At 44.5% G+C, this 17,226-nt stretch overlaps 1 protein-coding gene across 4 annotated transcripts in view; it reads right to left on the bottom strand.

Moving 5' to 3' along the window:
* LOC118360125 (dihydropyridine-sensitive L-type skeletal muscle calcium channel subunit alpha-1-like) overlaps nt 1–17,226 on the bottom strand; it is a 49,889-nt gene that overhangs the window by 26,518 nt on the left and 6,145 nt on the right. For all 4 annotated transcript variants that reach the window (XR_008083205.1, XM_052482495.1, XM_052482496.1 and 1 more), the window contains exons 3-18: nt 13,947–14,086; nt 12,991–13,124; nt 12,524–12,676; nt 11,706–11,911; nt 11,046–11,149; nt 10,540–10,685; nt 9,693–9,768; nt 8,957–9,117; nt 7,247–7,472; nt 6,590–6,797; nt 6,395–6,515; nt 5,784–5,898; nt 5,265–5,364; nt 4,819–4,888; nt 1,561–1,693; nt 1,116–1,245 (exon numbers count right to left, since the gene is read on the bottom strand). Coding sequence is in view for 3 of the 4 variants with exons in the window: in XM_052482495.1 (XP_052338455.1) it covers nt 1,116–1,245; nt 1,561–1,693; nt 4,819–4,888; nt 5,265–5,364; nt 5,784–5,898; nt 6,395–6,515; nt 6,590–6,797; nt 7,247–7,472; nt 8,957–9,117; nt 9,693–9,768; nt 10,540–10,685; nt 11,046–11,149; nt 11,706–11,911; nt 12,524–12,676; nt 12,991–13,124; nt 13,947–14,086 (2,223 nt within the window). In the remaining variant the exon portion in view is untranslated. The remainder of the gene's footprint in view (nt 1–1,115; nt 1,246–1,560; nt 1,694–4,818; nt 4,889–5,264; nt 5,365–5,783; nt 5,899–6,394; nt 6,516–6,589; nt 6,798–7,246; nt 7,473–8,956; nt 9,118–9,692; nt 9,769–10,539; nt 10,686–11,045; nt 11,150–11,705; nt 11,912–12,523; nt 12,677–12,990; nt 13,125–13,946; nt 14,087–17,226) is intronic.

The raw sequence follows: 17,226 nt of genomic DNA, 5'->3' as shown, positions 1-17,226 counted from the left end.
GCCACAAAAAGTTTGAGAACCTTTGCTTTACACTGTTTGTCCTTTTATGGAACGTTTATTGATGTTTCATTTTGAATGCACTTTATTTCAAATCTTATTTTATTTGATGTGTCTGACTGGAACACATTAGAAGACACCACTTAGTAGGATGTCCAATCAAAAACACATATTTTGACCAATGGGTAAATGGTGTAGTCTAAACCTCGTGTCTCTATCATAATCTGTTCAAAGGTTATTGTAGTTTTTACCCTTGCAGGTGACCAAAATTAAGGTGAATAATTCAATGGAGGCCGGAGAAAAAATGTTGTCAAAAATATACAGTACGAGTCAAAAGTTTGGACCCACCTGCTCATTCAAGGGTTTTTCTTGATGTTAACTATTTTCTACATTGTAGAATAATAACAATATATGCCATTTAGCAGACGCTTTTATCCAAAGCGACTTACAGTCATGTGTGCATACATTCTACGTATGGGTGGTCCCGGGAATCGAACCCACTACCCTGGCGTTACAAGCGCCATGGTCTACCAACTGAGCTACAGAAGAAGCTAGTGAAGACATCAAAACTATGAAATAACAATACGGAATTAGTAAAAAAAAATGTTTTTAAATAAATACAAATATAATTTGAGATTCTTCAAAAGTAGCCTTATGTCTTATATATTAGTATTCGTTTTTCATATTAATGTGAAATTGTTGTTCTTTTTAGTAGATTTCTTGCAAAAGCAAACGTATCTCTGTGAAATGTCAACGGAGCACTGAGCGTACTGTAAGCTTAAGTTTTTTACATTTCAGCTCGTGTCATGTCGATTTTGCTTTTTGCGACCCACGGAAACAACTTTGCAGACGACCACACCATATGAAATCCTCAAAAGTCTGTGAGAAAGTACCGTTGCTCTGTCAACAGAGAACAGTGCTTATTATCAGATGTATCAGCTTACAAAATCAGACTTTTCGTATACAATGTTAATGATATGTTAGAGAAAGACCCTACTGAAGAATTCAGAACACGAATTGTATTTTATAACATAAGGAAGATTCACCATAGCGTGTTTTCATCCAGAGTAGATAGACACCCTACACTTAGACTTCCTAATGGAACAAAGCTTGAGCACCTTATTCCTGAATGACTTGGGGTCTATGGGATCCTCAGCGGCCAGTGATATACTACTGAGGAGGATGAAGAGCAGGATGAAGTTGGTGAAGGGGGTGGCATTGACGATCCTATGACACAGCTTACGAAACCTGACCACGGAGGGAACACAAACACACACACACACACACACACACACACACACACACACACACACACACACACACACACACACACACACACACACACACACACACACACACACACACACACACACACACACAAAGAAAAGACAACAACCTCAACTTACATAGTTATTGTAACATCAGACAGGAACACGAGGCCAATTTATTATTGAAACATGATTTCAGTAGCAGTATAATAAGACTCTACGTCAGATACAACCCATTGTTCGTTGTTGGCCTGAAGTGAATTGAACAGAGAAAGTTTTGGTCTGTGCGACTCACTTGTTCTCCGGTCCGAAGATAAAAAAGGAGTAGGTCTCCGGCATAGGAACCTCTTCCTCTTTCAGCTGGAGATCAGCCATTGGTCGAGGCCGTGGGCTCTCAGGGATAGCAGGCTCCTCCTCCTCATCATCACCTAGAACAGAAGGCGTCGTGGATAGGACAGTTGGTAGTTGGCAGTCATTAAATTATTGTACAGTAAATTCATTATTGACAGGTTTTTTTATGGTGCGCAATCCTTTTTCTTTTATGAAAGTAATTTATAACCAGATTTTTGTTTTAATAAGGCCTCCATATTTGTTTTAGGTTCATAAACATAAGACATAGTGTAGCAATAGTCGGATTCCAAGTCTGTTTGTGCTGTCTTGCCAACTCCTATGGTTAGTGGCGTGACAATGAAGTTGGCAAGACAGCACAAACAAATCTGGGATCAGGCTACTGTAGCAGGGATAAAGGAGACATGTGCTGTGTGCTCTTTTTTACATTTTTTATTTCACCTTTATTTAACCAGGTAGGCTAGTTGAGAACAAGTTCTCATTTACAACTGCGACCTGGCCAAGATAAAGCAAAGCAGTTCGACACATACAACAACACAGAGTTACACATGGAATAAACAAACATACAGTCAATAATACAGTAGAAAAAAGCCTATATACATTGTGTGCAAATGAAGTAATTACAATATAGCAATTAAACACTGGAGTGATAGATGTGCAGAAGATGAATGTTCAAGTAGAAATACTGGGGTGCAAAGGAGCAAGATAAATAAATAAATACAGTATGGGGATGAGGTAGTTGGATGGGCTATTTACAGATGGACTATGTACAGGTGCAGTGATCTGTGAGCTGCTCTGACAGCTGATGCTTAAAGTTAGTGAGGGAGATATGAGTCTCCAGCTTCAGTGATTTTTGCAGTTCATTCCAGTCACTGGCAGCAGAGAACTGTAAGGAAAGAGCAGCCAAAGGAGGAATTGGCTTTGGGGGTGACCAGTGAAATATACCTGCTGGAGCATGTACTTCGGGTGGGTGCTGCTATGGTGACAATTGAGCTGAGATAAGGCGGGGCTTTACCTAGCAAAGACTTGTAGATGACCTGGAGCCAGTTGGTTTGGCGACGAGTATCAAGCGAGGGCCAGGCAACGAGAGTGTACAGGTCGCAGTAGTGGGTAGAATATGGGGCTTTGGTGACAAAACGGATGGCACTATGATAGACTGTATCCAATTTGTTGAGTAGAGTGTTGGAAGGTAAATTCCAACACCGAAGTCGAGGATCGGTAGGATGGTCAGTTTTACGAGGGTATGTTTGGCAGCATGAGTGAAGGATGCTTTGTTGTGAAATAGGAAGCCGATTCTATATTTAATTTTGGATTGGAGATGCTTAATGTGAGTCTGTAAGGAGAGTTTGCAGTCTAACCAGACACCTACATATTGTAGTTGTCCACATATTCTAAGTCAGAACCGTCCAGAGTAGTGAAGCTAGACGGCCAGGCAGGTACGGGCAGTGATCGGTTGAAGAGCATGCATTTAGTTTTACTTGCATTTAAGAGCAGTTGGAGGTCACGGAAGGACAGTTGTATGGCATTGAAGCTTGTCTGGAGGTTAGTTAACACAGTGTCCAAAGCAGGGCCAGATGTATACAGAATGGTGTTGTCTGCGTAGAGGTGGATCAGAGAATCACCAGCAGCAAGAGCAACATCATTGATGTAAACAGAGAAGAGAGTGTCGTGGTAATTTTCTGTATTAGTAAATGAGGAGAGATTACAAACCACTCACCAGTCAGAGTTATACTTAAACTTCATCTTTAATTATATGAGCTTCACCATAACCCTTTGATTCTCAGATCAATTCAGTGTCTATAAATGAATTCTGAGAGTGCCTATAAGAGAATACCAAGATCTTTTATCGCCAAGATACACCCCTCTCAACTTACATGATGAACCACAGATCTTAGGAACAGTTCACAAAGAAAGACTTTTACTTGAGAGAGGAGTATCCCGTAGCCAGATAGCATTAGCTATAAATTATCATTCAGTTTGGTCTCTCAGACGAGGTTCTAATCTCGTTCCAAAACATTACTTCATCCAATGGATGAGAAACATTACCTCATCCATATATCAATTGTCAACTTTAGATACTCCCATCTCAATAACACCCCACTCCTGGACAAGCTCACTGAGGGGAGTGACCCTTGAGGTCATATACTATTAAAGATAAGTGCAACATCAGAGGGGACATACAATGGTTCCAGACACTGCTATACTCCTCCCCCCAATGGGAAAAGGAGGGAGTGACTGGCGTACAGACATTGTGGAGCCCTTCACATGGTTTAACAGATATATTCACATATGAAGACAATGTTCAAACCTGACCTCTCCCCTCTCTGGGCCCCAAGTGACTTTTCCCTTGCTGAGAAGGGAAAAGTGCAACTGCCAACAGTATAGTCCAAAAGGAGACATCCCAATGATAAGTATCTCACATAAGCATGTTATGAAAGTAAATAAAACATCTTATTTATCTATGTTACCCAACTAATTCTGATTCATCCGCAACAAGAGTCAGCCCGAGAATTGAACCCTGTGGCACCCCCATAGAGACTGCCAGAGGTCCGGACAACAGGCCCTCCGATTTGACACACGGAACTCTATCAGAGAAGTAGTTGGTGAACCAGGCGAGGCAGTCATTTGAGAAACCAAGGCTGTTGAGTCTGCCGATAAGAATGTGGTGATTGACAGAGTCGAAAGCCTCGGCCAGGTCGATGAACACGGCTGCACAGTATTGCCTCTTATCGATGGCGGTTATGATATCGTTTAGGACCTTGAGCTCTGTCGAGGATGAGCACAACAACCTCAGACAACTCATATTTCCGATTCCCGGAAAATGGCTGGATAACAACAAAAGCATGTGTGGTAGTACAGCCTTTAAAAGGCAGTGGACAGCGTGTAAGAATAGACTGGACTTAAAAAGATGATGATCTATGGGATGAGCGGCTAATAATAATTAGGTGGGGCTATTCTTATACTGACTGTACCGCGGCTAGGAGAGCAGCACCGATGGTCATTCAATCCAATGCAGTGACGTCAACATCAAGCAGTAGCTTTCCTACTGCAATTAGCTATCGACTATTAGATTCAGTTGCTTCTTTTTTTTGTAGCGGTTCGATTAGCAGGATGAGATTCAGATGATAGTACAGTAGTGTGTGCTGGGATCATTCCTGAAGCCTTGCCTGGCCTAGGGCTGGCTCAGGCAGTGCCTACCACCTACCTGGGAAGTCTGCTGAAGGGAAGGGATCCTTCACTTCCTTCACGTTGGATTCAAACTCATCAACTTTCAGCTGGAATTGAAAGTAAACGGATATGTAATGAGACCGGTTTATAAACAGCTAAAAACATAGAGATTTTCAGAATACAAGAGACACAGCTAACTAAATACCACACATGGACCCAGCATCAGCTCATTGACAGCTTAATGGCACAGTACACAGTAGGCTATCAGTGCCATCTCAACACCTGGTTCAGGACTGAAATAGTGAAATGTAACCCTGCGCCAAGAGATGTGGTGTTAGATCCTGTTGGCTCAGTAGCCCTCTTTGCTGACTGACCGTAGCGGTGGTGGGAATCCACTTAGTATCTTAGTTCTCTGTCCGGCCAGCTTCTTAATGCTAGGCTTAGTTAACTAACCTCATACACTCTTGAGTCAGCAGTACTAACCTTAGCAGTGGTGGGAATCCCCTCTATCTTAGCCCTCTGTTCAGCCAGTTTCTTAGCCAGCAGAACCCTCTCCTCATCAGCCTTGTCTGGCATGTTGGCCCTGGTAGGAACAGGTGGAGAGAGAGGGAGAACAGAGGAACATTTAGTTGTAATAAAGTATGTATAGCTAACAAGCGGCTGATTAAGATGGGAAAGGAAGGAAGATAAAGATAAAGGAGGATAGAGGAAGTTGAGCAAACAGCAGCTAACATCCAGTACTTGACATGGGCAGGAGTTCACCGCAACTGTGTACCGGCACCTCAGATTTTGTTCTTCTTGACTTCCCGCACCTCCTATAGAATATTAGCTCAAAGGTATTATGGAGCTCCTGCAACTAAATATAAGCGGTGCCGGGCACACAAAATGAGTACTGGGTCTAAGTCTAAGTCAAGCACCGCTAACATCTTCAATTTATTTAGCTCTTTCTGCAATGGTGCCAAACAAGAGTGTGTTGAGTCAAAGGAGGGTTGCTGTGTTTACCTGAGCAGTTTTCGCCTCTTTCGCTCCTCTGCTTTGTCTTTCTGGGCGGCCGTCAGGCTCTCTGCTTCTGCCAGGTTGTCGACAGCGATGGCCAGGAACACGTTGAGGAGGATGTCTGTTCACACAGCACTCAGGAAACAACAGCCCTGTACTTGGGCCTGCTCTTAGCTATGCCACAGTCTAGCCTTGTAATTACACAATGATTTACATCCCATTAAACAAGCCCTATTTCTGTAACCAAACACGTCACAAACTATTCTATCCTGACCGACGGTAACAAAAATTATTAATCGAGTTGGCCAGTAACCGCACTGCTAACCCGATGCCGAACCTTACATTAAGACAAAAGTTCAACTTTGTTTTCACACATTTTTATGACAGCCACTTTTGACTTTGTGGCTGTGGTAACTAGTGACAACCGATCACCTGAGGGGTACTGCCATCACCACAGCAGCCTACCACGGCCTGAGGATGATGATGATGTCAACCCGAGACTCAAACACTACAGAGTCCACCCCCTGGTACCTTCCTCTACAGCCCCTCACATCCCATTCCATTTCCTCAATAAATATTCTAAACCTTTTTCAATGTACTGGTGAAGTGAAGGATACAGTTTCCACAGGTGAAGAGGATGATGAAGTAGATGCTGACTAGGATGCCAGGGAAGACTGGTCCACCGTAAGCCATGATACCATTATACATGATGGAGTTCCAGTCCTCCCCTGTCAGAACCTGAATGAAGAGGAGGAAGTCATTCAATCCGACCAGTCAGTCAACACATCACGCAACAATAGAAAGCACAATACCTGGAAGACACTGATGAGCGCCTGGGGGAAGTTGTCAAAGTTACTGCGTCTGATCTCCTGGTCTGGGAAGTTGAACTTCCCCCCGAACACCTGCATGCCCAGCAGGGAGAAAATGACGATGAAGAGGAAGAGGAGGAGGAGCAGCGAGGCGATGGAACGGACTGAGTTTAACAGGGAGGCAATCAGGTTACTGAGGGAGGTCCAATACCTGAGAGTGGGGGAGAATAGTGGGCTGTTATCAGAGATATACTGTACAGTGGTACTTAGGTGAAAGGTTTACTGACAGTGCGCTCACGAAAATAAAAAGCTACTTTTCCTCTTAGGGCCACCGTAGAGATACTAGACTATATCAAATGTTTGTTTACATTGACTCGGATTATATTACTGATGTCATATCATATCGTTGATCTCGGCATTTCAAATGCAATGGCAAGTTCTGTTTTATTGTTGACTCATTAATCTTGGAAAGCACAGAGATCCCACTCAGTGATTGTGAGACACCGGAGAACAAACCCCAAAATCATAGCAACAGCTGTGTCACCAAATGTTAAATCTCTCTGATGGAAGGCTAGCTAGCTAGCTAGCTCGGGATTTGATAAGGCTCGCCAGAATAGCAAACGATTGGTCAATAAATGCTCTTCCAGTGAGGTGACTTACTTGGTGACCTTTAGCAGTCTCAGCAGGCGGATGCAGCGGAGGACAGAGATGCCGAGAGGGGACATGACGTCAGCAGTGACCAGGATGATCTCGAGGATGCCCACGCTCACCACGAAGCAGTCGAAGCGGTTGAACAGGGACAAGAAGTATTGAGGCAGGCCCAGAGCGTACATCTTCACAAACATCTCCAGCGCAAACAGGGTCAGCAGCACCTTGTTGGCATTATCTGAGAAAGGACACAGGAAACAACGAGGACAAAGGGATAGGCAAGAGGTTACCGATAAGAAATCAGGGATAGGCAAGACAGGCCCCTAAGAACTGATCTTTGTTGGCACTACCTGACACCAGAGAGAATAACACAGCTAAGTAAGTGGAGGCTGGTGGGAGGAGCTATAGGAGGATGGGCTCATTATAATGGCTGGAATGGAATTCATGGAACGGAGTCAAACATGTGGTTTCCATATGTGTGATGTGTTTGATACCGTTTCCATTGATTCCTTTCCAGCCATTACAATGAGCCTGTCCTTCTATAGCTCCTCCCACCAGCCACCATCTAAGTAATATTTTATTTGTGAGTGAAGGTTGTCTTTTTCATTGCAAGTCGGAATACTTTCTGCTGGGAACAAACACCCAAAGGCTTAGGTTATCGAATCCCCTTTGGGTTATTCAAATATGTATTTTGGGAGAAGCAAAACAGTGAGCAGACATTTCCTTATGGCTTTTTCTCTTCGCCTGACGACTCACACTAAATTATTCCGCAGCTCTGTCGTCCGCTGCGTACTTTACTCTGCCGCCATTGAAGTCGTTTGTGGTGTCGAGGGGCGTGGTACAAAACAAAGTCATCAGCGATTGAACCAATCATAATAACAAATCCAATGAGACATTTCCAAACCGCCGCTTTACCCACGTGTGTTCTGGCCCAATCCACCGGTTTCTGTACCAATCAGGCGGCCCCGAATGGGTTCGCATCCGGTGAAGGGTCGGTCGGGCAGGTATTCAGATCCAGACTCATTGGGGAGAAGAAACTAACGTCCGTAGGCGTGATGTAACATTTGGCCGGAGCAAGGAGTCTGGGTTGCCAGGCAATTATTCTATATATATATCGGACCTTCTTTTTGTCCTGTTCCTGTTATTATTTTGGATGTGCGTAAAATTCCCCGCATTCATTATCGGCAAGACAGGGTGCTAAGAACTGACCCTGAGACAGCAGGATGTTTGTAGTTTATGGTTTGTACTGGGAGCTGCTATTTCTGTACTAGAGGCTCAGGTTCTGTCTATGGGGGTAACATTAGTAAACTAAAAAAAAGTCACTATAAGTAAAAGAGGTCACAGTATATATAAAGAGATAAAGACATAACAGAAACGAGATACAATACACTTGTGTATGCTTATGTGCCAATATTCTGACCTGAGATCTGCATAACGCAATATTTTTGTGCAAGTATCTTATTGACATCAATGAACGATTTAAGCGAAAGCCTGAGTTGTGGCAGCTTATCTTTACTCTGAATCGGGCCAATGCAGAACATCCTTCCTAGATGTACTAGTCAATGGCAGCTTCAGTGAGAGCGTAAAACAGACCTTATATAGTAGTATGTGCATGAGTGTGTGTGTGTGTGTGTGTGTGTGTGTGTGTGTGTGTGTGTGTGTGTGTGTGTGTGTGTGTGTGTGTGTGTGTGTGTGTGTGTGTGTGTGTGTGTGTGTGTGTACCTTGTACAGTAGTAAGCATGTCTGACTGGTGGTGATGTTCACTAGCGATGGCAATAGTATTCAGGAAGACCACCAGAATCACAGACCAATAAAATGTCTTTGATTTTACATAGACGAGACACTTCATCCTGAAGAACCGGTTCCAGCGATGAGCCTGACGACTGGGGAGAGAGGAGAGGAGGAGAGACAGAGAGAGAGAGGGAGAGAGGGTTGAGAGAGAAAGAGAGGGAAAGAGGGAGGAGAGGAGGAGAGACAGGGAGAGAGAGAGGGAGAGAGAGAGGGTTGAGAGAGAAAGAGATGGAAAGAGGGAGGAGAAATGAGAGACGAGAGGGGGAGAGAGGAGAGGAGGAGAGACAGAGAGAGGAGAGGGAGAGAGGGTTGAGAGAGAAAGAGAGGGAAAGAGGGAGGAGAAATGAGAGACAAGAGGGGGAGAGAGGAGAGGAGGAGAGACAGAGAGAGAGAGAGAGAGAGAGAGAGAGAGAGAGAGAGAGAGAGAGAGAGAGGGAGAGAGGGAGAGAGAGGAAGAGAGAGAGAGAGAGAGAGAGAGAGGGAGAGAGGGAGAAAAACAGAGGGAGACAGAGAGAGCAGAGAGGGAGAGAGAGAATGAGGGAGAGTGAGGAAGGAGAGGATGGTCTGAAGTCAGTTACCGTGTCTATGATCTGTAAAAAAAAAAAGATATATATATATATATTACATTTAAATGATGTATTGCTTATGTTTGTATCTCCGTACTCACTAATAGTACACCACCCGGCTCTCACTCTCCTTCCCTATCAGACTGTCTGTGTCTGCCTCCGTCAAAGGCAGGAGTCCTGCCAAGAATAAACAGAATATTAGGGGGACTTGTATACATTAAGACACCCTACACCCCAACCCACCTCTTGTCTCTTGGCCCTCCAACCCCTACAGGGGGTCAGCTCCCACTCAGCCCAGTCAAAGCTCTTCTCTGTCCTGGCACCCCAATGGTGGAACAAGCTTCCCCTTAACATCAAAACAGCAGAGTCCCTACCCATCTTCCGAAAATGTCTGAAACCCTACCTCTTTGAAGTGCATCTTAAATAAACCCCCAGGGGCACCCCGCCCCAACTTGCCTTTTCTGACTATCACTGACTTTGCTGTTAACTACATTATTGAGGGAACATGTACTTACTATGACTGTGATATGTAGTTGTCTCACCGAGCTATCTTAAGATGAATGCAATCATTTGTAAGTCGCTCTAGATTTTTTTTTTAATTGTTAAAAAAAAAATGTTACCTTTATTTAACCAGGCAAGTCAGTTAAGAACACATTCTTATTTTCAATGATGGCCTGGGAACAGTGGGTTAACTGCCTGTTCAGGGGCAGAACGACAGATTTGTACCTTGTCAGCTTGGGGGTTTGAACTCGCAACCTTCCGGTTACTAGTCCAACGCTCTAACCACTAGGCTACGCTGCCGCCCCTAGAGTGTCTGCTAAATGACTAAAATATAAATGCAATGTTGCTCAAATCCCTGGGAACCCCCAGAACAAATCAGACACCCTATAACAATTTAGACGTTGGACACCTCCAAGAGGTGTCAGGCACCCTCACGAGTCAATCTACCTTTCCCCTCCTGGTCGTTTTCTAGGACCTCAGCCTGAGTGATCCATTCCATGTAACCCTTTAGGTCCTCATCCAGCTGCTGGGTCTCCCTCAACTTCTGGAACTCCCCTCGGGACTTAGCCTTCTCTCTCTCCTTAGTGAACTCTCTGGGTGTAGGGAAGAGGACAAAAAAAGGTTGTGTAGAAAATAAGAGACATTTCTGATTAAATACACCAGACAAGGTAAGTAGAAGAACAGTATACTCTTAGGGAAAAAAGGGTTCCAAAAGGGTTCTTCGGCTGTCCAAATAGGAGAACCATTTTGGGTTCCATGTGGAACCTTCTGTAGAAAGGGTTCTACGTGGAACCCAAAAGGGTTCTATGCGGAACCAAGAAGGGTTCTATGCGGAACCAAGAAGGGTTCTTCAAAGGGATCTCCTATGGGGACAGCCAATGAGCCTTTCTAGGTTCCAGATAGCACCTTTTTTTTTCTAAAAGCGTAGAGTAGAATAGAGGACATGATCATACCCGCTGAGAACACCCAGGACCAGATTGAGCACGAAGAAGGATCCAATTAGGATCAGAGTCACAAAGTAGAGCCAGGGCCACTCGTTTCCTATGGCATCGTTCACCTGCAGGAGAACATCACTACTGCATTGCTACAATGTCACTACAACATAATACACAAGTGTTTCCCAAACTCGGTCCTGGGGCCCCAAAGGGGGGCACATTTTGGTTCCCATAGCACTACACAGCTGATTCAGAAAATCAAATTTGATGACATGTTGATTAATTGGAATCAGCTGGGTAGTGCTAGGGCAAAAATCAAAACGTGCACCTCTTGGTGTCCCCAGGACCGAGTTGTCATACAGTCACAAAGGATAGCCAGGGCCATCATTCACCTGAAGGACAGCACAACATTACTACCAACTACAGCGTCACTACTGTAATACAGTTGGTTGTTTGCTACACCACGACGAAGCTGGATGGGTCATTTATTCTAATACACTGCCTTTAATTAGGTCATTGGGAGGCAAAATAAGCTGTCTGCGGAATCGCAGCCGGATTCTGACTGCATCTCATGTTCTGTGAAGTGCCTAGATGTATGGTCCTCTCAGGTAATGGCACGCCACAGGACCCTGCTGTGAGTCTGCAGTCAGATGCTTCTCATAGGGAGGAGAGACTGACCCAGTAGAGCACATCGGTCCAGCCCTCCATAGTGATAGACTGGAAGACGGTGAGCATGGCGAAACCAAAGTTGTCAAAGTGGGTGATGCCGAAGTTTGGCCCCGCCCAGCCTGAACGACACTCTGTCCCGTTGAGGGGGCAGCGGCGCCCGTTACCGGCCTGGGCACAGGGGGCGGGCCTCTCGTTCTCTAATGTAGCCATGATGTCTGGAGGAGAGAGAGAGAGAGAGACAACCAAATGTTTTATTGTGAAAGATGTTGATGTGTGGTGACCAGGGTTAGGGTCAATTAGATTTTAATTCCAATAAATTCAGAAAAACCCAATTCCAATTCCAACATTTTGGAGGAAAGGACAGAGAGCGTCACAGAAACATTTTCATTGTGAAAGACGTTGATGTGTGGTGACGTGATCAGTACGCGCTGTCAGCAAAGGCTATACAGCACTAACACATTAGCGACCAGGTGCGTTGTTTACAACTCAGACCTCCATCCAAATATGACCTGGTTGTCCAAATATGACCTGGTTGTCCAAATATTACCTGGTTGTCCAAATATGACCTGGTTGTCCAAATATGACCTGGTTGTCCAAATATGACCTGGTTGTCCAAATATTACCTGGTTGTCCAAATATGACCTGGTTGTCCAAATATTACCTGGTTGTCCAAATATGACCTGGTTGTCCAAATATGACCTGGTTGTCCAAATATGACCTGGTTGTCCAAATATGACCTGGTTGTCATAGTTGTTTGTCCTCAATGTGAGTGACTTACCTCAAATACTCTTCACATACTCTTTACTATCTACTACTTTGTCGCTTACCTGTGCCAGTCCAGTAGCAGGTCTTGTGCATCTTACACTTAAAGAGCTCCAGACCTACGATGGCGTAGATGGTGACCATGAAGAAGACCAGCAGGCCAATGTGCAACAGGGGCAGCATTGCCTTCAGGATAGAGTTCATCACCACCTGAAGGCCTGGAGGGGAACAAAAGGTAGGAGCTCAGTACTACTTCAATCAAAAAAAACAGACATATTAGCCAACAATGAGGGTCAATGGTGTGGTAAAGAAACAGAAATGCGCGCTAAGCTAAAACCTGAAGAAACAATATTGTAAAACATAATGGAATGAGATGACAGTGTGACCCAGTATGACCCACTGTGAATGTTACTCGAAGCCTGACGAAGAACATTTGGTTGAAGCGCTGCACTGGAGAATCAAACAACTGAAACATCAAACAATGTGTGGGCGTGTGTGGGCGTGCGTGTTTGCGTCATGTGTTGGTTCTTACTGGGGACTCCAGTTACGAGACGTAGGGGCCTGAGCACCCTGAATGCTCTGAGGGCCTTCATATCTAACCCTCCTCCCTTCTCCATGTGAATGCCTGCTAGATAGTTGATGGTGTCCAGGGCGATGGTGAAGAGGCTGCAGGAGAAAAACAACAGATAGAATCAGTAACTGGTGACACTTTTACTCTAGGCTCACTACGTACGCATTCATAAAGCCTTTATAACAGCTACATAGGACATTATAGAGTGGCATGCAACTAACTGAACACCACAGAGATACTAAACAATCGACTTTCTCTGTAATCTGAAGCCAACTAAAGCCAAGCATAATGCACTGTGGTGTGGTTGTAATGCATTGTGGTGTGGTTGTAATACATTGTGGTGTGGTTGTAATGCATTGTGGTGTGGTTGTAATGCATTGTGGTGTGGTTGTAATGCATTGTGGGGTGGTTGTAATGCATTGTGGTGTGGTTGTAATGCATTGTGGTGTGGTTGTAATGCATTGTGGTGTGGTTGTAAATGCATTGTGGTGTGGTTGTAATGCATTGTGGTGTGGTTGTAATACATTGTGGTGTGGTTGTAATGCATTGTGGTGTGGTTGTAATGCATTGTGGTGTGGTTGTAATGCATTGTGGTGTGGTTGTAATGCATTGTGGTGTGGTTGTAATGCATTGCGGTGTGGTTGTAATGCATTGTGGTGTGGTTGTAATGCATTGCGGTGTGGTTGTAATGCATTGCGGTGTGGTTGTAATGCATTGTGGTGTGGTTGTAATGCATTGCGGTGTGGTTGTAATGCATTGTGGTGTGGTTGTAATGCATTTTATGCCCCCTTTATAATCTACTGGCATAAAACTGAATGTGACTGTAATACGCTGTTGTGCAGAACCAAACCATACAGTGCTAGTTTGATTGATTGGCTTCCATACATACGGAGCCCTCCCATAAGGGCACGTCTTACCCCATGAAGACAATGACGAAGTCCAGTAAGTTCCAAGCGTTCCGCAGATAGGCTCCCTCGTGGAATACAAAGCCGTACGCTATTATCTTCAGAAAGCACTCCAACGTAAAGATCACCAGGAAGAAATACTCCAGACTCTCCTGAAAGAGAAAGACACGAAAACCTTGGCAATGAGACTCTTTGCAAAACTCGTCATCTTTACTTATCCAGTAGAAAAGAGACAAGGGAGTTTGTTCCAATTAGCAGTTGTAAAGCTCACGCACAACATACACACCGAACAGGCTGGGATCAGATTTGATACCCAACTCCAAGGCCAAACATCTTTCATTTTAGGAAAGCAAAGAGCCCATCTCCCCGAAAAGACCTATCGACGGCAGTTAGTTCAATAGAGGATGAAAGGCATTTCAAGGCCCACTCTGTGATATTTACTTCTGTTTTTTCCCCCTTCATTAACGATATAAGAAGATAGGAGTGAGCCTTTAAGGGAAAATGATTGGGGTCACCTTTGACACAACCGGCTGCTGTAGAATCAAACAGGCTTTAACGGTATTAGATTTGCCAGCTTGTTCTCTCGCGACAGCTCTGATTAGGCAGGGCCTGGACAGGGTTTAAAGGGATGACGCTGACTCAGTAAGGAGGGACGTATGGTGAGACTGGGTGCCATTGTAGTTTTGTCAGCTACACACACACACACTGGCTCACATACTAACATACTAGCACTCACATAAACAGTACGCAGAGGGAAAGTATGATGTTTTGTAACCAATGGTTATTAAGGACACAGATCATCTTCTTTGACTCATCCTTCGTTCGAGCTGATAATGCTACAGACGATAAGTCGGATAAACATTTGATTCCCTGTGGTATTAGCTCTAGCATTGATAGTGTCAGGAAGAGCAGGCAAGCTCACACATAAACAGCACCATGTAGGGTGTCCCTCTGTCTCTATACACACACTGTGGCGGTCGCTAGAACAGACAGGCAGAGGAACTGTGGAACACACAACAACTGCACCGTGACAGACTACATTTACGACAGCTACTTTTCGGGGACTACGCTTAGGCCTTTACATCTCTGTGTTGCCAAATCACTTCCAAGGAGTTCAGTTATTTCCTGGTTCCCCTGACTGTAACAAACCGATTGGATGGATTCAAATAGCTATTCTAAATGTTTTCCACACTGTATTTACATATGTCTGTGCAGTGAAGAACAGTCACAGAACTAAACCCTGCTTGAGTTCCAATTTGGCTAGGTCTCCATTTTAAAAGAGCTCTTCAGACCTCATATGGGACTTCCTGGTTAAATAAAGGTTAAATAATGGAATTAGCGAAAAGTGAATTGTCTTGTATATAGCAGCATTGCAGATGGCTCAGAGTTACTCATCGTTACTCACTGCTTATACTTATTAGTAGTCAATATTCAGATGAACTATTTACGTGTACTGTAGATCTGATCGGTAAAATGACTTTAATAGCCAGCGTCCTTCTAAAGAATGAAACTAACACCACCATGGACAGACAAACGCTCCTCAGTCTTTCCAACAAGTCAGTTCATCAAATTCCTGCCCTGCTAGAGCTGCCCTGGTCAACTGTAAGCTCTGTTATTGTGAAGTGGAAACGTCTAGGAGCAACAACGGCTCAGCCGCAAAGTGGTATGCCACACAAGCTCACAGAACGTGTCCTCAGTTGCAACACTCACTACCGAGTTTCAAATTGCCTCTGGAAGCAACGTCAGCACAATAACTGTTCGTATGGAACTTCATGAAATGGGTTTCCATGGCCGAGTAAAGCTCGCCGCCATTGGATTCTAAAGCAGTGGAAACGTGTTCTCTGGCAGTCTGACATACTAATCTGGGTTTGGAAGATGCGTGGTGAACGAATGCATAGTGCCAACTGTAAAGTTTGTTGGAAGAGGAATAATGATCTGGGGCTGTTTTTCATGGTTCGGTCTAGGCCCCTTAGTTCCAGTGAAGGGAAATCTTAATGCTACAGCATACAATGACATTCTAGACAGTTTGGGGAAGGCTCTTTCCTGTTTCAGCATGTCAATGCCCCTGTGCACAAAGCGAGGTCCATATAGAAATGGTTTGTCGCGATCGGTGTGGAAGAACTTGACAGGCCTGCACGGAGCCCTGACCTCAACCCCATCAAACACCTTTGGGATGAATTAGAACGCCGAATGCGCCCAACTTCAGTGCCTGACCTCACTAACGCTCTTGTGGCTGAATGGATACAAGTCACAGAAACAATGTTCCAACATCTAGTGGAAAGCCTTCCCAGAAGACTGGAGGATATTATAGCAGCAAAGGTGGGACCAACTCCATATTAATGCCCATGATTTCATGTAGTGTGTGTATATATATATATATATATATATATATATAAATACACACACACACTTTAAAGTGAATTACAAAGCGGGACAGTGTCACGCCCTGGTCGAAGTAATGTATGTTTGTCTTCATTTATTTGGTCAGGCCAGGGTGTGACATGGGTTATTGTGGTGAGTTTTTGTCATGGGGTTTTTGTGGGGTGTCTAGCATAGTCTATGGCTGCCTGAGGCGGTTCTCAATCAGAGTCAGGTGATTATCGTTGTCTCTGATTGGGAACCATATTTAGGCAGCCATATTCTTTGAGTATTTCGTGGGTGATTGTTCCTGTCTCTGTGTTAGTTATCACCAGATAGGCTGTATAGGTTTTCACATTCCGTTTGTTGTTTTTGTTTTGTTCGTGTTTAATCACTATTAAACATGTATCAAAATTACCACACTGCATTTTGGTCCGACTCTCCTTCAGCGGAAGAAAACCGTAACAGACAGTATGTATAAGTATCTGACTGAGTGTTTCCAGTGACAGTGCTCTGCGTCCGTGAGGTGATGCTGACTGTGAATGCACGTCGACACACTTCTTCTAACAACCAGGGAGGGTGGTCTTCAGACCAGAAGCAATACTACTTGAACCCCGGTCTTATACACCTACTTCTGACGACCAGGGGGAGAGTGGGTTTGTTTCTCCAGAGCCCAGAGGACAGCTCCTGTTTCAGGCCTCGCATCCTTGGAATGACTCACTCACCGAGGAGCTGGAGGGTGGGCTGAGAGCCCAGTCAAGGGCCAGCTGAGAGACGAGTCATACAGAATTAATCAGGGAAGCATTAGGATATCTTATGCCAAATCAGATCTAATGACAGGAATGGCTAGATGGATCATGCTGGGGTTGTAATCTAGGGTGATGAGATGGGTGTGTATCCTATGGACGGACAACACATTAACAGTATGTTGGCC

Source organism: Oncorhynchus keta, chromosome 27 (assembly GCF_023373465.1).
Source record: "Oncorhynchus keta strain PuntledgeMale-10-30-2019 chromosome 27, Oket_V2, whole genome shotgun sequence".
Taxonomy (NCBI): Eukaryota; Metazoa; Chordata; class Actinopteri; order Salmoniformes; family Salmonidae; genus Oncorhynchus; species Oncorhynchus keta.
The sequence above is the reverse complement of the archived record's forward strand: the minus strand, read 5'-3'. Positions and strand labels throughout refer to the sequence as shown.